Source organism: Doryrhamphus excisus, chromosome 11 (genome assembly GCF_030265055.1).
Source record: "Doryrhamphus excisus isolate RoL2022-K1 chromosome 11, RoL_Dexc_1.0, whole genome shotgun sequence".
Classification (NCBI taxonomy): domain Eukaryota; kingdom Metazoa; phylum Chordata; class Actinopteri; order Syngnathiformes; family Syngnathidae; genus Doryrhamphus; species Doryrhamphus excisus.
The window spans coordinates 4,351,906-4,376,615 of NC_080476.1; the positions used below are offsets into that span (position 1 = coordinate 4,351,906).

Genomic DNA, 24,710 nt, shown 5'->3' on the forward strand with positions numbered 1-24,710 from the left:
CTCCTGACGCTTTCATAGTTTTAAAGCGACCTGTGGTCCCGCTCACATGCTTCTCTCAGGAAAGAACCCTGTAGTTTTAAGTTGTCATCTTGCAGTATGGCCCCCTCCCACCAGCTGTAACAGCCACCCCGTCCCCTAAAGTGCTAGTTGTCTGAAAAATGTGATGAGGCAGGCGGAAACATGTCGCTGGACTGCTTGATGGAGGCAGAGGGTTCTTGCTAACGGGTAAAGTCTCCTAATTAAGAAAAAGTTCCTTACTAAGTGTTTTGCGGGGGGGGGGGGCATCTTGTCTCGTTATGAGGCAGTGACTCAATGGTCGCTGACGGGGGGGAAGTGTCACATAGAGTTTGACAGACAGGAACTGCGGAGGTCACCAAGACAGCTGCAGCCATCTTAGGCCAACATGTGCTGGAGGTCCATGTTAGCTGTAGACAGTGGTGCTGATCCAGGTTCATGATTCAGCTTTTGTTACTGTAGAACAGGGGAACCTTTCTTCAGCAAACAGAAAAACTGAAGGATGTGGGGAAGGCCATTTGTACTTGCTGAAGGCAATCCAATGTAGGTCAAAAATGGCCCCCGGACTGCACTTTGGACACCCTTGTTCTAGTGAAAGAAACTTGCCCTGCATACTATTTAGTGGGACTGTATAATGAAAATACTGAATGTGTTGCACATGTGTGTGTACATGTGTGTGTACATGTGTGTGTACATGTGCTGGCTTGAGACACAGTTCATCTGCCGCGTGTGAGGCTGGCATTAATATTCATGGGAAACCAGTGGGAAGAGACAACTGGTCTCCCTCTGCCGAATTAGCATTTGTTGACTTGTTAGGGGCTGATTGGTCGACTGGTTGTGTCGCTAATTGAGGTTTAATGACATTCCCTGCCCACCATGCACACTTGCGTTCACACGCAAGGGAGGTTTAACAGATGAGACTCCAGTTTGCATATGACCTTGCATGCTTATCGTGTGTGTGTGTGTGTGTTTATTTTATGAGAGAAGCATTAGCTGCTAGCAGCTGGGCACGCTTTTTGGCAACATTTCATCCAAATTTTTATTTCATTATTTCTTCTGTCGCTGAGCTTTATTGTAGAACAAGTTTGTGTTCTGACTGGACTACAGGCGGACTACTTCAGCTGTGTGGCCACGGTTCTGTACATGCGCAAAGAGAACTGTCTGTACCAGGCCTGTCCCACCACCTCCTGCAACAAGAAGGTCGTGGACCAGAACGGCCGGTACTACTGTGAGAAGTGTAACCAGGACTTCTCCAACTTTAAATACAGATTTATTCTCAATGTGAGTATGAAGACGAACATACAATGCTGGAAACAATTCATAGAAAAGAATGGAAATAATCTGTTCCAGGGTCAAAGTGTGGTTCCATTGTCAACTTGCAGTTAAAGGGCGGTCATGTGATGTGTTCAGGTCAACTTAGCAGACTTTGGGGAAAACCAGTGGGTAACGTGCTTCCAGGAGACAGCTGAAGCCTTGGTTGGTCACAGCGCTGAAGCTCTGGGACATATGAAAGACACAGTGAGAGAGACACACACACACATTGTGTTTAAAGTAGTCTATTCGCCTTTTAACTTCACCTGGTTACCTCTTTTTCTGTTCTGTTATATTTTGTGGTGTTTTTAGGATGAGGATGCTTTCAATCAAGTGTTCCAGAAAGTCAACCTCACAACACACGTCTTTAAGAACCGAATCAAACTGGAGACGTACAATGTGAGTCATGCCAGCCACTAATAATCAATGTGGTAATCCCTTGTTTATCACCATTAATTTATTCCACAACCAACCGTGAACAGGGTGGAAAAGGGGACCCATTAGGCTTTTTAACTTTTCTGACCTATAAATGTAGTTAGAATGTTGTATTTTTGTGTTAAACGATGCCAAAGTTTCAGATTTCAGGTTTGTGCATTTGGAATTGAGCTCTGAAAGAAGTTTGGGATGGCTCAAAACACTCTGTTTCAAAGGGCGTGGTAAAACTGCCCCTTTGTGATGTCATAGAGGGGTGGACTTTCTTATAGGGTTCATAGTTAGGAAGCACTTTGGGCGTGTGACCAATCACAGCGCAGTGGGTGTGCCCGAAGGCGGGCCATGGGTGGAATGAAACAAAACAGACTAAGGAAATACAGCTGCCGATTCTGGAAAATCTGAACAAGTTTTCTGTGTGGGTTATTGTGTGGAGCTGCTCATTAGGAGACCACGACTCAATACAAAAGGTCGAAAAATGAGCATAATAGGTCCCCTTTAACATATTCAACAAATGATGTCCAAAACATGTTTTACCTGCTTTCAGTATGTACATTATCCTTGACAACATCTCTCTTAACCAATCTGCTATATGAGGTCTTGTGAGTCTTTTTCCACAAAAGTAGAGAAGTAGGCTCCACCAGCGCAACAACAAAAAAATACACGATTCATTATAAAAAGTCCTCACTTTTACACTTGTCAGAGAAAATAAGGTGTCAATGCGTCACAGTAAATGTATTTTGGGGCTAGTAGGAGAGCAGAGTGGGTGGTGGACAGGAAGTGACTTTGGGTGTCCAGAGATGAGTTTTAGCTTGTTGTGGGTTATGGCCGCCACATTAGCCTGTGTTAATATTGGGGTTATGACTATGATGGTGTACAGTCGTCATTCATAATAACGCGGTTCAATTATCGCTCCATCGCTCTTTTTTTGCAGTTTTTAAAAAAATAATAAATTGCCTGTTTGTGATTGACCATGGCATATGATTAGTCAAAAAATACTAGGCGTCAGTAATGTTCCACTATTGAGACATGACATTGGAAATGGAGTCTGACATGATACAATGAAAAGAAGTTATCCTCCCATTCTGTGTGGAAGTGGTAGGTTTTTGGCTTCTTTGTTCTTCCTCCCACTCCTTTGTAAACCATTTAAGTTTAGAATACCATAAATTGGAGGCTAGTTAGCTCGTTAGCTTGCTAACGGCCAAAGCCGTGGCTGCCTCTTGTGTACCTGCACTGATCACGTAGCTCTGACTACAGGGGTTGTTATTTGTTGTCTCCAGGGATCTAATAACTGTAAACGTTGTATTTAGAAATACATAAATATGTGTTCTGTGCCCTCACTGTTCAATTTATTAATATCGAATCCTACTTCATGGAACTTCACTTATCACGGTCGGGTCTAGCACCAATTGACCGTGATGAACGAGCGATGACTGTATTGTGCTCCTACTTGGTGCTCTGCATCACCTATTGGTTTCTGCTGCAGGGACATATTATGCTAAGATATTCCAATTAGCATCGTCATGACGACAGACTGGTCATGTATGTGCAATAGCAAAACAAAAATCTTAATTATTGAGCATTTAGCTTGTGTCTGTCTCAGCCTAATTAGCCTGCCCATTATTTGCATGCTAATTAGCTACCAGCGGCTGATTCTCGGCGTCTGAGCGGAAAGGCCGAGAGCGCGCTTGAGTCCTGACCCCGGGATGGCTCCTCGGGAACATGACGCATGCAAGATGCTCATTTTCTGCGGCAGAACACTGATTTAATGAACACGGCTTTGTGTTTCATCGACACTCATGTGACAAAAGGCTGGAATATCCAGCTGATAGCTGTGTCTAGTATTTTGCTAGCTGCCCGAGTGTCAGACTGGACTCACTGTGTTCGCTGTCACTCTTCAGGATGAAAGTCGAGTGAAGGTGACTGTTCTGGAGGTCCATCCGGTGGACCACAAGCAGTACAGCAGGAGGCTGCTTGCCAACATCCGCACGCTGTCCCGGAGGACCTGAGCACAGCGCTCCATCCAAACATCCCGCATCAGAACTACACTACGGTTTTATTTTGGCTGGTCCATATTTCCCCCAGAACTGACATCACCATTTTATTCTTGACATCTTTAAACTTTTAGATTTTAGATTTAGCTTTTGATGATGAGGAATGACTCACTTTCTCTGTGTCCATTTGAAAAGAGAAGGAATATGTATATGCGTGGGATATGCACGTGTTTTAATGTTATTTATAGAGGCTTTTCTAAGGGCTCAGTCGGCGGGGGGACTGGGGATTTTGAGTGTTAATATAAACCAGGAGTGTTAATATAAACCAGGAGTGTTAATATAAACCAGAAAAAAAGGATTAAAGCAGTCCTTCAGACACTTGTGTACTTTTGTTGCTATTTTTGAGCTTGCTGTTGTATTTCCACTAACCCCTTTGACAGGAACACGAAGTCGATTAACATGATGGAACAAGGACGCCACGTGTGTTCCCAGCGAGGAGGAGGCACAGCTCTAATTTATGTTGACAGGACAACCAGCACCAGTACCACCTGCTTGCACTGAGCTTTGACAGCTGATCTCTTCATCCAGGTGACACATCCACACTGACATGCTTTGACCCTTGTTCATGTTACAGTACAGGTTAACTGTACTGTACTCCAATGGTGTGAAAGGATGCTCCCTTCCTGCTCTTATTTTTTGTCATACTTAAATGTTTTCGAATCCATTTTCTACCGCTTATGTCGCCGGCGTGCTGGAGCCTATCCCAGCTGTCTTCGGGTGAGAGGCGGGGTACACCCTGGACTGGTCGCCAGCCAATCACAGGGCACATATAACAAACAACCATTCACACTCACATTCATACCTATGGACAATTTGGCGTCACCAATTAACCTAGCATGTTTTTGGAATGTGGGAGGAAACTGGAGTACCCGGAGAAAACCCACGCACGCAAGGGGTAATGCCTGATGGGGAATCGAACTAGCTGTGTGGCCTACGTGCTAACCACTCTCTACCGTGCATCCCTGTTTTGAAATCATCAAACTAATTTAAATAGGTTTTGGAAAATCCAAACCTACATGGCCCTGTGTGGCATTTATTTGATGGTCTGAAACATTTGAACGAGTAAGAAATCAGGAAGGGGGCAAACACTTTTACACTGTTGTCTTTTACACTTTCTCTGATTGGCTGAAATGGTCTCCCAGTTAGCACCACCTGTTGCTTTGTCATGCACGGCAGCATGCTAATATATGTTTTTATGTGGTTCCAGTGGTGAGGGGAAACGTGTTTAAAAAACATTGTGTGATTGGGCACTGATAAATTAGCAGTCTGGACTTGAATCACATGCATCAAAACCGTACCGTCGTGTCCTGCACATCGTGATGTCTGAGCTCGTTATTGATGTTTTTCATTTTGAGGACAAAACCTCCACTGTGGCCTTCACTCCTCCTCGGCTAGAAGAACATTTGGCCTCGGGTCGTGAGCGCATGCTGGGATTATCTCTGCTCTGTGTGCAAACACCAAGGCCAGCGTTCTGTGTGTGTGCACGCACCGACAGCCTTGACGGAGGACTGCAAGATCCTCTCCCAGTCGGAGCGGCGGTCCTGCGGGTGTCCATGTTGATGTTGCATGCTGCTGTTGGCTCGCAACTTTCCCAGGTGGGCTCAGGGGTTCCAGCGAGGTGCACACTGGAGTATTACATCAGGCATCACAGAATGTTGAGCCTCGATGCCACATCATCAGCATGTAGTCATGTAAGGCAGTGAATGAACACGCTAACTACTCATTATCTTGATGACGATTAGAAGTGTTACATGTTTGCACAGCGGTGCACACTGGAGGCTCGCATTAGCATGTAGAATATGTGCATATCTATTCTTACTTTGGCATTCATGTATTGGTCTGGAGGATTATTGGAACAGCATGTCCACATACTAACACATCTAGTTCAGTGAATGTACTAATCTGCATCTTAGCATTCATGTGTAGACAAACAACTAAAGCAACAAAAGACTTTTTATGTGTGATTTTCCACCTGCGTGAACCTGCTCTCACTCACACGGTCAAGTGCCTGTTGCCATGACAACACGTCACACAGGACGGGTGGTGACTTTGGCCTCCCAACGCCACTGTAGATGTTCCTTGTCCACTACAAATGACACATACTTGAGGTATGTGGCGCTCAGGATGAGCAACATGCTTGCAGGCGCCCTGATCCAACTCAGTGCACTCGCTGAGTGCACTCAAGACAGTAAGCAGGGCTTGTGCACTAAGCCGAGAAGAGACATAACCAACTAACGTTTTGGTTATGTGTTAGCTGGGATAGAAACATCCATCCACTTTCTCAGCCGCTTATCCTCAATAGAGTCAAGGGGGTATGCTGGAGCCTATCCCAGCTGTTTTTGGGGCGAGAGGCGGGGTACACCTTGGACTGGTCGCCAGCCAATCACAGGGCACATATAGACAAACAACCATTCACACACACATTCATACCTATGGACAATTTGGAGTTGCCAATTAACCTAACATGCATGTTTTTGAGATGCAGACTCAACTGGAGATGAGTGATGTGTGGCCAGCATGCTAACGACTCATCTGTTGTGTGACCATATTAGAAACAACATCCAATAAATTAGGTTGTGGAAAAAGTTATTGTCCAAATTCTCCAGGAGTAAAGTCATAATTACAATAAGAAAATTTACAGGACAGCTGAATATTTGTAAAAATTAAACAGCACAAATTAAAATTGACACAAAATATTAACAGTAAAAATGCATACTTTACAATATTGCAAGTTTATTATTGTTAAGGAAAAATAATGTTTTAGTAGCAAAGAGTTGAAATATTATATTATAATATACAATTTAATTTGTAATATGAGAGAGAAAAGAAAATGAGGTAATGTTTAGACAGTTTGTTTGGGATGAAAGTCCAAATATTTTGGGAATAAATTGCCAAAAGAACTTTTATTTCAAAAGAAGGTTGACATATTGTAAGGGGGAGCCTTTCCACCTACTATATTGAAAACCTGAGATGCAGTTTTTGTGGCCTTTGTATCCTTTTATATGTCATACGTGGCCCTCAGTGGAAAGGTTTGGACACACTTGCTCTGAAGAAACATTTGTGAAGGGGAGTTGAGCATCTTCGCACACCGACGACACTTAAGTGTGAGTACAGCAGTGCACCAACTGCCTTCGTCTTTGTCTTAACTTGAGCTGGAGTCAAAGGTCAGCAACAAGCTACACCTAGAGAATTTTCAAGACAGAAAAGTGCTGTGTTTTTCCACGTGACTCAGCCTTAACAAAACCTCACACTCCCACTGGCAGCAAGGTGGCGCTCTTCCAGCAGCACCGCTCAAAAGGAGGTGGAAGGAGAGGAGGTGCGAGCGTGGAGAGGGATGGAAAAAACAAAGTGTCAAAATGTTCTTTTTCCTTCGTCGAGCTGTTACATCATTCCAACATCGGCCTTTTGTGGAGCGGTGGCACATACGAGAGCGCGTGATCACACGTTGTGAGTCATCTATCGCGCGCCATCCTCCTTTTGTTTTCTGTCTTCAGTCTTTATAACTTCCTGGCTCTGTTGTGTCCGTATAAGTACTCTGGGATAGTAGGAAATGTTCCAATTGGAGTTTATGAGGCCAACCTGCCAAACAACAAACATGGCCGACACGGTTTGTTTTTGTTTGTGCACGTGGGTGTGTGTCTCTCACACACACAATTTTGTTCCCTGTTTGGAATGAACAGTTCTGGCCAGAGGTCTGGCATTTCCAACTTTCTCCTATAGTGCAGTACTGTAACTGGAGCAAGGAGTAGAGAGGGAAGCAGCTGATTGTCGCTTTGTTAGGATTTGGAAGTTTGATCCATTATGGAGTGTCAGTGGCGCTTATCTCATTTCTACTTTGGCGCTGAAGTCACAGTCATTTCATGCGATGTGTTGCCCAGCAGCATTACATAACACTGCTGATGTGCACGTGGGCGTGTGTGTGTGTGTAGTGTATATTTGAAGAACAGTTGAGCCTTTGTCAGTATCCCATGCTGGCTACAGAGATGAGAAAAACAAACCACAAGCCTTTATTATTGTTGTTCTGACCTCTGAGGCTGTCCAAGATGGCCGCTAAGTGGCCTTTGCGGTGCCTGAAATGGAATACTGTGTTCCCTCGCTATATCGAGGTTCATGTTTTTTTAAATGCAATTTTGCATATTTCTTTCTAAACAGCTGCATGAATGTGTTCTGCATCGTTGTGGTGTATTACAGCGATATAACAGTGCTGTTTTGTCTGCTATTGTATTTACTACTACCACTAGAGGGTCTTATACATTCATGCAAGAGTGGGCGATGTCATATCGATGGTAATGTTGGTATCACTATTGATTGATACCGATGTAAGATTGATACTTAAGACTTCAGTTGGTATCCTGCCCATGAAAATCCATGCTACTTGAACAAAGAATTTGTCAGAATTCATTCAAATCTTTAAAAAGTATCGGTTTCGGTATAAATATCGGCGGTACTGGCCCCGTATTTACTTGGTATCGGATCGATATCAAATCTAGCGGTATCACACACCACTGCCCCTCAACTCTCAGCAGGACACAAGAGTATAGAGCCACAACAGTCCTGATTGGCTAAGGGAGAACACGCCCATTGTGTTGGGCATTCTGATTGTAGACCAATCAATCTTTGTTCACCACTGCCATGTGTCCGGTTTGCTTATGGAGTGCTGCAAATTTATCTTTGGTTCATAGAGGACTACAAGGAGAAGTCAAATATTAAATATGAGCCATATGTTTTAACAAGGATACAAAAACGCAATCAATTTTTCCCGTTAGAAATAATGTAAATCAAATTCATGTGTTCCAAAACCCCCAAAATATTAACACGTTATATTAGTATTAACATATTTTATAGTTTAGCAATTATAGTTTTGCATTCAGAAAACACTTTTTTAAATCATTTTTTATCATTCAAAACTGGGGGATATTATTTTAGAAGCCACCATCCACCAGTACATGCCTGGACTTTACTTTTCAGAGAGGTTGTTTACCTAACAAATATGCACATTAGCACTCAATAAGGTCATCAAATCTTACCTTTGTGCATTCCCACATAGTATCAGCATTTGGAATACAGTATAGTGGTTGTAGTACTGTGTGGCGTGGGACAAAGTAAGAAAGTGCGTTCAAGTACTGTCAAATAAAGTGGGGCAAAGCGCCGCTCACATTAAACATGCAAAAACTGCGGGATTTCTAGCTGTGTATTATTTTTTCAATAAAATAATGGCCCATATTTCCAAAATTGACATCCCGTTACATCGTAGTTGCGTATCAAATAATTTACCACAAAGACCTTTACATCCCTACACATTATTGATAATATCGTCTGCAATTAAATGTGATTAATCCGGTGTTAACTATGGCCAGAGATGCGATTAAAAGTTCTGACTTTTTCAAACTTGCGCGTCGCCCTGCTTCAAGGTGCAACACCTTTTTTTTCTAGTCCCCCCCCCCCTTCTGTTATTTGGCCAAGATGGCGACTATCGAGCGTGCTAAGTGTCCATCACTCACCATTGGAAGGTGTTTTTTGAGTGCAAGGTCTGGACCCTGCCAGTGCACCTCATTTTGATGAAAGCTCTTATGTAGGTGTAAGTATGCAAGTGCACCAGCTGAGACACGGCACTGGAGTACACAACTAGAAAGTGTAGGGAACATTAGGAAGCGGCTCGCTGGAGTTTGATTGGCAGGTGGCAAGGATGCTTAGCGAGGGAGGAGGTATGTGGATGAGGAGGAGAATGTGAATGATGAGCTTGTGGCAGCCAGGGAGGGAGGGGCTGACATGTGGAGACAGTTGCTAAGGAGACTAAAGTAAGACACAAGGATGGAGAGGGACAAGAAGGCGGGCCAAAAATGAACATCCTGTCAAGGCGCCGTCTTCGCACATCATTCCTGACTTTTTCATCCTTCGTGAGGGGACGCCATCTTGAAACACTTGTCTTTGGGGAAAGTTCCATCTTGTATTTCGTCACACAGTGATGTTAGGACACAAATGAGGTCAGTATGGCGATAGAACCCAAGCGAGGAGCTGTGACGCATCCATGCTTGGTCCTTGAGTACCACAGCATCAACCTCATGGAGTCAAGCAAGGATGCTACGGGATGTGCTGGTGGATCCAGCATGTTCCCTCAGACAGGAAAGATGAGAGGAGCTTTTCAAAAGGCGCTTTGTCGTCTCTTGGCGTCGTCATCCACGACGCCCACACTCAAGTCGTTGTTCTTGCTCCGGCCCGCTTTCCCGCCTCACGCGGCATCACTTTCATTAACAAGACGACTTTAATTGAAAGCATTAACCGAAATATTCCACACCCCTCCTGAGGACTGCTCCATTTTCTCCTTCACATACACACACAAGTACAGCGAGTGTCTGATCAAATCTGTTAAATGAGATGGTGATTATTAGGAATGCTGTCCTTGTTGGCTCTTAAAGTGTTTCTTTAATGAGGTCCTGAATCTGCTTGTGTGGAATGAGCTTGTCTAAAGCTGCAAGACTAACAATTTCACCCCAACCCCTTGTGGTCAACACTTTTAATAGCCCTTTGATTTACGCTACATCATTTAACAGCCCCGCTATAGTGGCTCACATGTCTAATACCGATACCAATACCGACCACATACATGCAGTGGAAATGCTTAACCCCTACTACTAAACCATCCTGGAGATGCTGATGCAGATTTGCATTAATTTGTCTTTCGCAGTATTTCCTCTATAGGATACCACTACGACTAAATCCCTGCTTTTTGCTAAAATGGAAAAAAATCTCTGGATAATTGACACACCCATTAAAATGTCTATTTTTGACAAATGGCTCACTCCTCACTCTTCTAAACCTGCTAGCTTGACATTGACATGTTTTTGGATCAACATTTGCAGTATTTGTTTTTCAGGCCATACAGAGACTATAGGCCAGGCGTATCCAAGTGTCTTATTCAAACCAGAAAAAAACATAATTTTTACATTCATTCATCCATTTTATATGCCGCTTATCCTCACGAGGGTTATGGCTATGCTGGAGCCTATCCCACCCTGGACTGGTGACCCCGGACTGTTCGCCAGCCAATCACAGGGCACATATAGACAAACAACCATTCACACTCACATTCATACCTATGGACAATTTGGAGTCGCCAATTAACCTAGCATGTTTTTGGAATGTGGAGGAGAAAACCCACGCATGCACGGGGAGAACATGCAAACTCCACACAGAGATAGCCAAGCGGAGTATGTGGCCCGAAACCCCTGCTGTTCTAGAGCACTCTGCAGTTTTTAGGAATCTGCTACAAAAATGCTAGTCACTGATCTTCAATATGACAAGAGCATACTCCAGAAGCACTAGTCAAAGATCCTCTATACAGTACAGACGGCGTTTTGCAGGGATACATTTAAGACCAACTGCGAGTAATTGATACACCCATAAAATTCTCTGTTTCCTCCTCCAACTCCTCCTGCTTGCATGACGTTGACGTTTTCCTACGATTTTCACATAAACATTTGCAATAAAGATCCCTTATTATGGAAGTTATTCGATTCAATTCAGCTATCCAGTTTCTAATACAGCTTGGCCTCACTAGCATTACAGTTATGCTGGAGCCTATCCCAGCTGTCTTCAGGCACGAGGCGCGTCCACCCTCGCTCCAGAACCTTCTCTCTTTAATTGGCGATGGAATCTAACAAGCTAAAGGATAAATGCCTTGCCTAAATATGCCTCACACACATTTAAAGCATAACATGTTAAGCATTTAAGTATCAGGTGTTTTGGATGTGATGTTCTTTGGATCCAAGATGGCGTCCCGATGAGGTGAGCCAGGTCACAAAGCGTCAGCTACTAAATAATCGAAAAGGATGACAGCTGCAAGAGACTTTTAATGCACTCAGAGCAGCGCTGCGCTTACAAATAATACATTGGACTCCATTAGTGGAGAGATGCTACGCGTTCTTTATTTTTCCCCTTGGAGGGAGGGATGGAGGGAGGGAGGGGAAAACGTCAACTCAGTTAAGTTTTTTTAGGGGTGTTTTTGTTCCACCAAAAGAAACTCCTAATGAATGAAGATGAAGCTCTAATTCCAACATGGATGCCCTCCGTTTGCTAGTTGGCTCTGCTTCACTTCCCTGTCACCAAGTATCAACACACACTCCCATGCACACACACACTGTACGCAGGATGCTAACATTCAGTCTACCTCTTTGACCTGACACCTCCCTCACCGCTAACACGCCGTGACACGTCTATGTCTGTGCTGCATATTTCATGTGAAAGTGAAAGTAGGACACCAAAGAGGCCAAAATACTTCCTGGTAGAACATGGCCGTGTTTTTCTCCTGTGTACCTCCTTTCTTTTTTTTTTTTTCTTTTTTTTATTTGTTATTTTCTCTCTTTGGCTTATCATCCCGCCTCAGGTCTCATTTGGTACACACACACACACACACACACAGCAGGACACAATGAGCCATTTGAGGACACTTTAATGTTCTTTATAAACAACCCGTGTGTTGTTCTGCAGACACACACCACCAGAGGAGATGAGGCAGGAGGAGAAAGGTAACAAGGAGGCAGACAGTAAAAAAGGAAAGTATAGAACAGGGGTGGGCAAACTTTTTGACTGGCGGGCCACGTTTGCCTCAGGAGCGTCTATATATATAGGTGGTATAGAAACACCATACTTTCTCACGGTGCAACAAAACAACTCATCCACAGTAAATCAAGTACTACTACTATGTGGGGGCTAAACATTACACGTAACTTAAAATGTTTACAAGTGCCCACAGGGCATGCTGGGTAGCCAAGCAGCAACATCAATATGAAGATTGTTGGCTTACCTGACCACCTGCTCAACATATATTCAATTGCACAAGTTACCCAGCATGCCTTGCGGAGGGAAAATATGGGTGGAGTTTTGGCATGGTGGTTGTGCTTTGACATTTTATTCATATTCCCACATGGTGCAGTAAGTACCTGCAGTAGACCTGATGTGACCCGCGGGCCACAGTTTGCTCACCCCTAGGATAGAAGGATGTGACCGGTGTAATAAATCATCCAAAGAATTGTTGGAAAATAAACATTTCATAAAACACGGGGCAAACAACAAAAGTCACTATTTAGTTTTTTTTGCTCCTGACAGGGTTCGGGTTAGACACTTCAGAGGTCACCACTAGAGGTCAGAGTGACCTTGACGCCAATATTTATTAAGATGGACACAAAAATGTCAAAGTCGTCTGTTGTGCTTTCGTTGGCATGATTGTAGCTGAGGCTAGCTTTGGCGGCGTCTCTTAGCATTTGGCTTGTTAAGCTAGCCTGCTCTGCTGCCCCCCAGTGGAGGAATGTCAAAGCCCTGCATGGCCCATGTTGGATTAGACTGGACTCTTTTTAGGAGGATCGGGGGGGAAGGGGGGGTTCAGGAAGGCTGTGAAGCAGCTTGGTTGGGTTTGTTGTTGTTGTGTTGATAAGAGTCACAAAGACTGCATGATGTGCTTTCTTCTAATACAGCCTCGTCAGGATCCAGGTTCTTCATTATTGTTGGTGCTGATGCATCATCAGGTCCTTCTTTGGTGGACAGCCGATTGCCCACAACCGAGACCGTAGACCTGGACCTATGGACCAAGCGGTGCTTTGATTGGGCTTTTGGCAAATCTTCATTGCTTCAAGTTTGGAGCCCGGTGTCCTCAGGCTTCAGGTTCTCCTTGGAGCTTCTTATGCTGATAATGGAGACAGGATGAAGATCCCCTCCAAAGACTCATAAAGAGTTAGGCACTCTTGCTGTGTTGCATCTTTCTGGTCACATGGCTTTAGTGGTTTCTCATTGGCTCTCAACTGTGATGTAGGGTTTGGACATCATCAAGATAGACTGAGACATTTGGACCATGACTGGAATATTGCAGCTGTACTCGTGAATATTCGTCATACAGCTTATTTAGATTTCCAGGTCTTGTCGCTGGGGTGGTCCCTCAAAGGTTTTTTATGGTACTCCTGACACTTCAGTACCTTTTGGCTCCATAAAAGGTCCAAACAGTCACCTTGGAGTCCAAGTGTCCCATGCCCTATGTCAGTGCAGCGTTAGCAGTGATGCTAATGCTATACATAAAAGAGTCCATGAAGTATGAGTCACGGCAGTATTAGTGGCTCTCTGGACCCCACTGGGCGGCCCCACTGAAGTCCTTGGCATGCACTTGTTCTTCCTCCTGGTGGCCGTAGACACGTCATGTTTCCCCCCCAGAGAGTCTTTGTCCTTCCCCTCGCGAAGTACCTGCACCTCATTCTGCCCCCCTTTGGCCTTGCGCCCCCGTCGGGTGCAGTTCCTGCGTCCACCCTTGGGTGGTCGCGGCAGGGGGGAGGGCGAGGGCAGGTGGTGTTGGTCACCGTGAAGCAGGTAAGGTTGTTGGTGGTGGTTGTGGCGACTCCGCTGACGATTGAGATGGTTCAATGACTCGCCGTGCTCCATCTCCCCAGCAGGGGCGTCACCCTCCCCCAGCGAGCACGTGGGAAGCTCCTCTTTCCTCAGCAACTTCAGGTCTTTCCCCACCATTTCTGGAGGTGACACGCACGCCACTGAGGAGGTGGAGCCTCGGAAGCTCCGCAGCCAGTCCAAAAGTGACAAGGCCCGGCAGTCGCATTGCCACGGGTTGTCGTTAAGGCGAAGGTACTCCAGGGCCGGCAGAAGAGCCAGGCTTGCCCCAGGTAGCTCCGTCAGTGAGTTGTTGAACAGGTACAAGGTGGTGAGGCGCCGTAGGTCATGGAAGGCCTGCTGGTCGACCCACTGGATGCGGTTTTGGTGCAGGAGCAGGCGGTCCAAAGCACCCAGACCCCGGAAGGTGTTCTGGTGGAGGCTCCACAGTTTGTTACCGTGTAGGAAGAGATGGCTGAGGTTCAGGAGGTCGATGAACAGGTCGTCCTCCAGGAACTCCAACTGGTTGTCCTGCGAGGAACCAGAGATAGACTCTGATCAGTCGGGAAGGTGGTCAGTTACAATATCAACAAATGGTGACCTGGCAGGTTAAAATCGATTTCCAATCATTAATATGCAAACCTAAGCTAAGGTTACCAGGACACCAGGAGGTGTAGGAGGACAGGAGTAAGGAGTAAGCAAGCAAACGTTTGAGGTGCATGTGTACCTGCAGGTAGAGATACTGCAGGTTGTGGAGGCCTGCAAAGATGGCGGGGGGCAGGCTGAGCAGGCCGCAGTGGTACAGGTGCAGGGCTTGGAGGCGGCCCAGGCCCTGGAAGGTGTCGGCCGCGATGGCCCTCAGGTGGCGGTTGTCTCCGAGGTCCAGCTCCTCCAGACGGCGGAATCCGTGGAAGGTGGACGGCTGAATGTAGGAGATGTTGTTGGAGTAGAGCCACAGCATGGCCGTGCTGGGCGAGAAGTGTCCGCGGAGCAGCCGCTGGATCTTGTTGTTCTGCAGGAAGACGCGTTCGCTCTGGGCTGGGATGCCCTCGGGCACGGCGTGGAAGTTGTGTGCCTGGCAGGACACGGTGGTGGGCGACGTGTAGCAAATGCAGTGGCGGGGGCACGGCAGTGACACGTCCAGACCGCACAGCACCAGCAGAAGCTCCAGCCCTGCAGAACCTGAGGAAGGACAGCAGGCTGGTCAGTATCTTCTATCACACACACACACACACACACACATTGCAGTGAATGTTAACTGCTTTGTTTCTCCTCTGAAGGTGTTGGGAAATCGATGTTGTTTACAAGAGACCACATTTAACCTTCTTCCATGAGACAAACACACAAAATAGAGGTCAGTGTGGGTGTGTGTGGGAGTGGGTGTGTGTGTGGGCGATCGCATGTGACGGTCCAGATGTGATGCACAGATGTCAGGCAATGTGTTGTGTGTTCTCAAAGGTCACACAGCGCCGGTATGACATTGTGTGCTCTAATGTGTTGCTGTGTTGTGTCGCGGTGTTGTTACTGTGCACTCTGCTAGTACATGTCAGTCATGTGACCAACATGTCGAAACGGTAATTCAGAACACAAGTTTAATATTTTTACAAGTAGGCTGGATTTTCTTATCTCATTACAAATTAAAAGACCTGAGATAATGATTTTACTTTGAAATGCCAACAGGATGATACACACATACATAGACAAGCGTCACCTGTCAGTCATCCTGGCACGGAGGAGGCAAGAGAGAGCTCTAAAAACATGAAAAATGGTGAAGTGGGTGAGAAAAACAACAGTGTGTGTGTGTGTGTAATTACTAGAGCTTGTGTGCAGCATGCCTGAGGCTAATTTTGCCGTCATATGCAAACACTGTCAACGCTAGAGGTGGCTGTGAGGGGGCGTGGCCAAATCATCAAACTTGCGCTGAGCTAACAAGTGTGCGTGAACACACACACTGGTGACATCCATCACTCAGGTCAGCAGTATTGTCACCATGGCAACGCAGTTCCAACCAACAACAGGACTTGAGTTGTGGACTCCTATAGAGCAGATACACACAATAACCCGCACAGAAAGACATGTACTTCCTGCTTCCGACCCAAACAGTCCATCCCCGATCTTCCTCTGGGTACGTCCACTCCACTGTGATTGGTCACACTCCCCAAGCGCTCCGGAGGACTTCCAGATACATAGGACTGTGTCAATGTCCAAAACCACCGAACAGAGCCATCCAAATCCCATCAGGGATTATTATTATCTGACGCTTTGGCATCATTTAACACGAGAATACAACATTGTAACGACATTCCTAGGTCAGAAAAGCATAATAAAAAAGCATAATAAGTCCCTTTAAAAATACGTTTTTAAAGTACTGTCAAAAAAACACAACATGAGAAATGGCTCTACAAATTGGTAATTAATAAATCGTTCTTTTTGTGGTTGAATACGGCCTGTTAATTTGTCAAAAATATGCATATTGCAGAAAATGTTACATATTTGTTGGGGCTGAATGAGCTGAAATACAAATATAAGGCATTCAGAAGAGACATTGAAAGAAGGTATGAAGTATTCTACACTGGTCACTAGGTGGCAGTCATCATACTGGAAGACATGACTGGAGGGCTCTAATAAAGTCACTTGGGGGAAACGCATTCATCACAGTTGGAACTAGTTACCCATGCTAAAAGAGGAATTAGCGTCCATGTATTCCAGTTAGATGCATGTAGTATGTTACATGTACACTTGGCCTTCACTCCTGTTTTAGCTTTTTTGTTCTAGCAGCTGCACTTTGTGTTTGTGAGCTCACAGAATGTTCCAGCACCGCCTGGATCGGGTCCAACATGGGCCGACGGCAGCATAGCAACTTAGCATTTGTATATTGGTCGCTATGCTAGTTAGGGTGTATGCAGTAATGGGGTCATTTGAAGCGAGGGGCTTATCTTAACACTCATCTACTTGTAATTACACTCAGGGAAGCTTCACACACACACACACACACACACACACACACTCATGCTGGTCATGCAGCTTACAGCAACAGCTGTAACACAACACCACCGTACCGTTTTTGATTCGAGATTGGGGTGGGGGGGGGCTTCCATTGTTGGGAAGCATTCCAGGTTTCTCCATGACATGTCAGTGTTGTTTACATCTCCACGGCAACCACCTCCATCCCCAGCGCTCGCTTACACCATTGCATCACGCTGTGGGACTATGAGATGATGACGGGTCATGACGGATCGTCTCCTTGTCCGTGTGCTGACCTTTGACCCCATGCAGGACAAGCCCGTCCATTAACTTGCTCTTTTTTTCTCTTGTGTTTGAAAACTAAAACTGTGTGGGAAACTAATAGCGTCACTGGAAGATCATAGCACTAGGGGCTAGCGGCTAGCGGCTAGCGATGCCACTAGGGGGCATGACTCCATGACATGCTGGGATGTTGCCGTCTTGGCTTCCAGTGTAGTAAAGCCTGCCAAAGATGTTAAACTCCAGGTGAGATGCTTTCCTTGAATTTTTTTTTCATCCAAAGATCTTCTTCTTCTTTGCTGTCTATGAAATGTTAGCTAGACGAAGCATGGGGGGCGGTGCCCCCATCACCTGAGGCCTTTGTGCACGCCAATGCTGCACAAATACTAGTTTGTATAAAGGAGCACACTTTTTTAGTTGTCACCAAAACTCTTGATTAATATGTTTGTGTGTTTGTGCTTCACTTTGCTAACCATTGGAGCAGGTCCACGAATACACACACACACACACACACACACTCTCTCTCTCTTGCTATTGTTTGGTGCTGAAGTATGTCATTGCGCAGCGGTAAAGTGCATGCCAGGCCCTCCTCCACCAATTTACACACTCCATCAACCCACTTTTCCTTCTCGCTCACACTAACACAACATTCACCTCAATCTGTGTGTGTGTGTGTGTAAATGTGTGTGCGTGCTTCAATTAGTCTCCATATGCCAGAAGCCTCCAGCCTCCTCATGTGGTCCTTTGAAGTCAGCTAGATTAAAGAAAACAAACATTTGACGAAGTGTTTAGAACACACACACACACACTTGTAGCACGAGAACAAAAGTAGAAACAAATAAATGTTTTGGACACACGGGCGAAGAGGGGCTGAGCTGTCAACTGATCACCACCTGATAATTTGGGTTCGATGCCAGACCAACCTGGCAGGCCCAAACGTATAGTGAGGGTGTGCTGGGAATGTTTGGCAGAGTCTCCTGATCGTCGAGTATTCAACTCGGCCGCATTGCTCAATCCAAGCTTCTGGATGGATCGTGACATGTACTGGCAGGTGGTGGTTGACACTAAAACTCAGCTGTGGGAGGAGTTAGATGAGGCCATGAGCAGGATTTTTGGTCAGCTTCGCAGAGGTTCTGGCAAAGCATCCGACATGTCAGAAAGGGGAAGCAGTGCTTGGTCGATACTGTTTCCAGCATCCCTCCGACATACCTTCTGTAGAGGAAGCAGAGTCTGACATGTGACAGAGTCTGATGGACATGTCCATCACCGTAACTGAGGTATCTGAGGTAGTCAAAGAAATGGTCAGTGGCAAAGCTCTGGAGGTGGACAAGTTTCGCCTTGAATTTCTCAAGGCTCTGGCAGACCAGAGTGGTGGTCCTCCTTTTCAAGAGGATGTGTTCCAACTACAGGGACATCACACTCCTCAGCCTGACAAGGAAAGTCCATTCGGGAATGCTGGAGAGAAGGGTACGACCATTAGTTGAACCTCAGCTTCAGGAGGTGCATTATGGGTTTCATCATGGTCAATACTGGACCAGATCTACAGACTTGCAAGGGTGCATTTACGTTTTCCCAGTTGGTCCACATGTGCTTGGTGGACTTGGAAAAGGCATTTGACCGTGTCCCTTTCAGAGTCTGTCAGTCATTTTGGCATTGAGGGTCCAAAGTCCAGTTTGAGTGCCTCTCCTAATTGTAGATGATGTGGTCCTGATGGCCTCGGATTGTGACGTTCAGTGTTTACTGGAATCTTTCGGAATCTGAGGCCATGGTTCTCAGTCGGAAAAGGGTGGATTGGTTGGGAGTGAGGTCTTTCCCCAGGTTGAGGAGTTCAGGGTTCACAACTGAGGGAAGGCTGGAGCGTGAGATTGGCAGGCGGTTTGGCGCAGCATCTGAGGTGATGCAGTCGCAGTATGGGACAGTTGTGGTGAAAAGAGAGCTGAGCCAGAAGGCTTGAGCTTTGGTCAACTAAGACCAAGATGGCCAATACAAGTGGTCCAAATGAGTTTTGGATGGCCGGACTCCCCCTAATAGAGCTGAGGACCTCGATCATGCGGTAGGAGTTCAGAGTAGAGCCACTGGTTCTCTACATGGAGAGCAGCCAGTTGAGGTGGCTCGGGCATCTCGGCTGGATGCCTCCCTGGCGAGGTGTTCCGGGTATGCCCAGCCATGAGGAGGGTCCAGGGCAGACCAAGGACACGCTGAAGGCATTATAGCTCACTGCTGGCCAGGGAACGCTTTAGTGTCCTCTTGGTGGAGCTAGAAGGGGTGGTTGGAGACCAGGAAGTCTGGACTTCCTTACTGAAACTGCTGCCCCCGTGACCCAAACCCGGATAAGTGGAAGAAAATGGATGGATGGACCAAAATAGGTGTAAAATGAATTTCTCATGTCAAAATAGAATAGAATGAAATACTTTATTTATACGCTCAACATGCAGCAGATTGCTACAAAACACAGAACCAAAGACCCATTTAAATGTGACGAAATGTAGTCTAGCTTCGTGTACTTTCCAAGTGTGTGTTTTCTGCCTAGCGACAGCTGAGTGCAAGTCAGAGAGTAAAGATGGAGGCAGACAGCACTCACAGGAAATCAATAATTAATGACTAAACTTCTTTTCTCCATCGTCTTCTTCGCCTGAGCCTGCTTTGCATTCTGGATGCAAAAAAGTCTGTCTATGCGAGTGTCACAGTGTCGTGGTTAAGCTGCCAGGTTGTCTCTTTCATAAGTAACGCTCGTCATCATTAAAGCTGCCTTTGCTGCCAGGATGCACACTGCTGCGACGCCATCTTGTTTAGACTTCCTGCTGTGTTGCGGCACACGCCTCCCGCCGCGTCGCTTTGCTGGGCTCATGGTGGTGCCGGAGAGTGTCAAGCACTCATGTGCTCGCCACTCATCTTTTAGCCCCCCGCCCTGCTCAGCTCAATGCTTGACTCCCTCACAGGCACTCCACGCGGCCTTCAATGACACACGACAAACACTATATGTGTGCTGCGTTCACTGGCGTACTTCAAACTTAGAAGCACACAAACATCTCAGCACATTAAAAGTCCACTCAGCTGTTCTGCTGCTACCTTCATTGGCTACTCAAGTGGAAGTGTGTGTGTGTGTGTGTGTGTGGCGTGGCTGCTTGTTGACTGACAGCTGAGGTAATTAGGTCTCCACTGCAGCGCTGACCCTCGCGTCACCTCCCAAACTGAGTTAAATATCACTCCGTATGTAATGATGTGATGACAAACTGTCATGTGAACAGCTCGTGTTCCTCCACGCCAAATTCCAAGCATGCCTTTATGGACCATGCTTTGTGCACAGGGAACAGAAAAGTACCCCAAAGTGTTTTCACAAAGGTGGAAGCATGGATGCAAATGTCCAAAATGTCTTGCTAAGACCAAGAATTAACATTTGAGGGCCAACTAACTTGAATCCAAGCTCTCATTGATTGCTGAAATAGCTAGAAATGATCATAATAATGTAGTTCCTTTTTAAAATGTCTCAGCCTTTCAGCAAACAAACAACCTGCTGCGTTCACTGTGCTGCTGAAACGCTGCGTTGAGTATCACTCGGTAAACACACTGTGTTGCCTTCACTGTCACATTGCAAAAACAGTAAACATCAGGGTGGTGCATTAACAGTCACACGGTAAACAACACTGCGTGATGCACTCACAGTTGGACTGTAAACAACACACCGGGGTTCCTTTTCTGTCACACTCTAAAGAACACTGTGCTGCCTTCACTGTCACACAGCAAACACTGTAAACAACAGTGTGAGGTATTCACTTAATCAACAAATACTAAACAACACTGTCGCGTGATGCATTCACTGTCACACTTTAAACAACGGCCTGTGTTGCATTAACTGTCACAATACCGCAACCTGTTAACATTATTGTGTGATGCCTTCACTGCCACACAGCAAACACTGCAAATGACAGTGTGTGATGCATTCGTTGTCACACTGCAAACGGTGTAAACGACACGGTGTGATGCGTTCACTGCCACACAGCAAACACTGTAACTGACAGTGTGTGATGCATTCATTGTCGCACTGCAAACGGTGTAAACGACACAGTGTGATGCGTTCACTACCACACAGCAAACAGTGTAAACAACACTGTAAAGACACATCAGGCTACCTTCACTGTCACATACTAAACACTGTTAACAACAGTGTTTCACCGTCATACTACAAATACTATAACATTTCCGTGTGTTGCATTTGCTGTCACACTACACACACACTGTAAATAATATTGTGTGATGCCTTCACTGTCATACAACAAATACTACAACAACATTGTCATGCGTTGCATTCAATGTCACACTACACACACTGTAAACAATATTGTGTGATGTCTTCACTGCCACACAGCAAAAACTGCAAATGACAGTGTGTGATGCATTCATTGTCACACTGCAGACAGCGTAAAAGACATACCATGCTGCCTTCACTGTCACACACCAAACAGTAAACAACAGTGTGAAGCATTCATTGTCATATTACAAATACTAAACAACATTCCCGTGTGTTGTATTCATATCACACTACACACACAGTAAACAATATTGTCTGATGCCTTCACTGCCACACAGCAAACACTGTACATGACAGTGTGTGATGCATTCATTGTCACACTGCAAACAGTGAAAATGACACTGTGTGATGCCTTCATGGCCACACAGCAAACAGTGTAAACAACACTGTAAAGGCACACCATGCTGCCTTCACTGTCACACACCAACACTACACAACAGTGTGAAGCATTCGCTCATACTACAAATACTAAACAACATTGTGGTGTGTTGCATTCACTGTCACACTACACACACTGTAAATAATACTGTGTGATGCCTTCACTGTCATACTACAAATACTAAACAACATTGTCGTGTGTTGCATTCACTGTCCCACGACACACACTGTAAACAATATTGTGTGATGCCTTCACTGCCACACAGCAAACACTAAATGACAGTGTGTGACGCATTCATTGTCACACTGCAGACAGTATAAAGGACATTTTGTGAAGCCTTCACTGCCACACTGTAAACAACACCATACACACCAAACACTAAACAAGAGTGTGAAGGATTCGCTGCCATACTACAAATACTAAACAACATTGTCGTGTGTTGCATTCAATGTCACACTACACACACTGTAAACAACGCTGTGTGAGCCTTCACTGCCATACAGAAAACACTGTAAATGACAGTGCATGATGCATTCATTGTCACACTGCAGACGGTGTAAACAACACTGCGTGATGCATTCCCTGTCACGCAGTGAACAACAGGCAGTGCTGCCTTCACTGTCACACTCCAAACACTAATCTATGGATGTAGGCCTACTGTTGATTGATTGCGGTTCGAAACATTTGCGTCTTGTTTTGTTGTGGCGGCCATGTGGGAGTGCGAGCTGAGGGATTTAAGAATGTAAGAAGAAAAAAAGCAAACATCACGTCGCTTGATGTTGCTCACCAGCGAGCAGACAGTAAGTGACGGTAAGATGCACGCCAACACGTGCAGACGTTTTAATAAGCTGAGCAGGAGCCAGCCACATTAATAGCAATAATATCATTATAAATCATACAGACAATTTGCGTGGGGAATACATTTCACGCTTCTTTACTCCGTGGCGCTTTATTGTGAGATGCAGCGCGACGGCAAACAATATGCACTGGCGAGCGCGTCTCTTCAAGGACGCAAAACAAAGCACTTGTATAACAACATCATGTGCTCCACTTTTTAGCTTCATGGACAACGAGGTGGCCTCCGTGGTTGTGTGAGGGTTGTCTAGTGGCTCCCGGAGGAGACGATGAGGAGGAGACACAGTAGGTCCTGATGCTGAGTCACGGGATCTTTCCTCGTGGGGTTCAAACCCAAGTACCTTTATCGAGTCTAATGAGGCGTTGCTGTTGCTAAGCTAACATGTTAGCTAACAAGCCTCGGGAGGCTCCTGCTTCTTCATCACAACACCTTCCTCACGTGGAACCCTCAAATGTGGCCCACAAACGCATCACGGAACACTTTGTTGCACAGACTTTCTGGAACTTTCCTCCAAAGCACAGTTGCCATGGCAACACACACACTCACACACAACCTCCACTATATTGATTTTAGCCTCCAGCTCTTCATTTGAAAGTCATACATTCTATTTCATTTAAACATGCAAATGATGTGAGCACTTTGAGCTAAGCTAACAGCATTCAAGCATCTGTGTGTGAGCGTGTGTGTGTTTATGGTGGTCAGAATATTAGACACAGAGACATATTGAGGGGTAAGTCCTCTCCATGTTTGGTTTCCTCCATTCGCCATTGTTGTTTTCCACTTAGTACTTTCTTCCGATTGGCTCAACGGGTCTTTGTGGACAAAAAAGGTTGTTGTCGACCTCGAATGAGGTCATGATTGGTATGTAAACAAAGTGGAGGTGTGTCCGTGTTGAGGAGCTCCCGAGTAGTGCTAATTAGCAGCTGGATCACCTGGGAGCTGATGGGGCGGGGCCAAGTGGAGGGAGTGAAGGTCGATCAGGCGTGCTACCTCACAAAGAGACGTAGATCTAGACCATGCGGTACGTTCAAGAAAACTTGCTGCTGGAGGGTATTTTTTTGCTTCTCACCTTGGAGGATCACTCACACCTACCACCACCACCACTCTGTGTGTGTGTGTGTGTGTGTGTGTGTGAGCACTCTCATTTTGCAGCATCGCATTAACCCTTCTCACTGCGAGTGTCCCAGGCAACAAGGTAGAATGCCACTCAGTAGAGCAACAACAATCCTAAATCATATCAGCACCAGTCATCCAGTCATAATCCTTTGATGAGTTCTCCTCAAGCTCAACAGTAGAAACCACTATAGGGTGCATTTCAACACATTCAAAATGGCTTCTTTTGGATTCATGTAATTCATTTAGTTATTAATATTGACAATTCATTATGATTTGTTGGCACCCGCACCTGGCATTCAGTTTTGAATCGCTGGAACGACAGGCGTTGGACTTTTCTCACAACAGGCACAATAATCTGTCACAAAAATGATTGATAAAACACAGCCGTACTTTGGTGGTTCTTATCCACACAAAGCTGAAACTCAACTCTGAACCTCCAGCGTCACTTCCTGTCCACCTCTCTTTCAGGTACTGTAGGGAACATGTTTATAGTGGTCTTATATATCTCCTATAGTGGGTATGAAGAGTGTAAAAATGACTATAGGGGTGTTATTTCATGTTTACAGGGATTTAATAATGTTAAGCCCCACCCCGCTTTTTCTCATGTTTTAAGTGTGTATTAACGAATGACTG

General features: G+C 45.6%; 2 protein-coding genes and 1 long non-coding RNA gene across 6 annotated transcripts in view; 2 read left to right on the forward strand and 1 right to left on the reverse strand.

Annotated features, from left to right (window-relative positions):
- LOC131137802 (replication protein A 70 kDa DNA-binding subunit-like) overlaps window positions 1-10,616 on the forward strand; it is a 23,597-nt gene extending 12,981 nt beyond the window's left edge. The window contains exons 14-17 of one of the 4 annotated variants that reach the window (XM_058086121.1): window positions 1,123-1,296; window positions 1,426-1,533; window positions 1,639-1,725; window positions 3,657-4,653. In XM_058086121.1, the coding sequence (XP_057942104.1) occupies window positions 1,123-1,296; window positions 1,426-1,533; window positions 1,639-1,725; window positions 3,657-3,764 (477 nt within the window). In that variant the 3' untranslated portion in view covers window positions 3,765-4,653. Of the gene's footprint in view, window positions 1-1,122; window positions 1,297-1,365; window positions 1,534-1,638; window positions 1,726-3,656 lie in introns of those variants that run through there. The other 3 variants (XM_058086122.1, XM_058086120.1, XM_058086123.1) reach the window with 3 other exon arrangements.
- Window positions 9,272-24,710, reverse strand: part of LOC131137803 (reticulon-4 receptor-like 1) — a 23,963-nt gene continuing 8,524 nt past the window's right edge. Inside the window, exons 2-3 of the mRNA XM_058086124.1 lie at window positions 14,902-15,356; window positions 9,272-14,705 (exon numbers count right to left, since the gene is read on the reverse strand). Coding sequence (XP_057942107.1) covers window positions 13,836-14,705; window positions 14,902-15,356 — 1,325 coding nt within the window. The 3' untranslated portion in view covers window positions 9,272-13,835. The remainder of the gene's footprint in view (window positions 14,706-14,901; window positions 15,357-24,710) is intronic.
- Window positions 14,128-24,710, forward strand: part of LOC131137806 (uncharacterized) — a 20,316-nt gene continuing 9,733 nt past the window's right edge. Inside the window, exons 1-2 of the long non-coding RNA XR_009131978.1 lie at window positions 14,128-15,377; window positions 15,455-15,528. This is a non-coding gene — a long non-coding RNA (uncharacterized LOC131137806). The remainder of the gene's footprint in view (window positions 15,378-15,454; window positions 15,529-24,710) is intronic.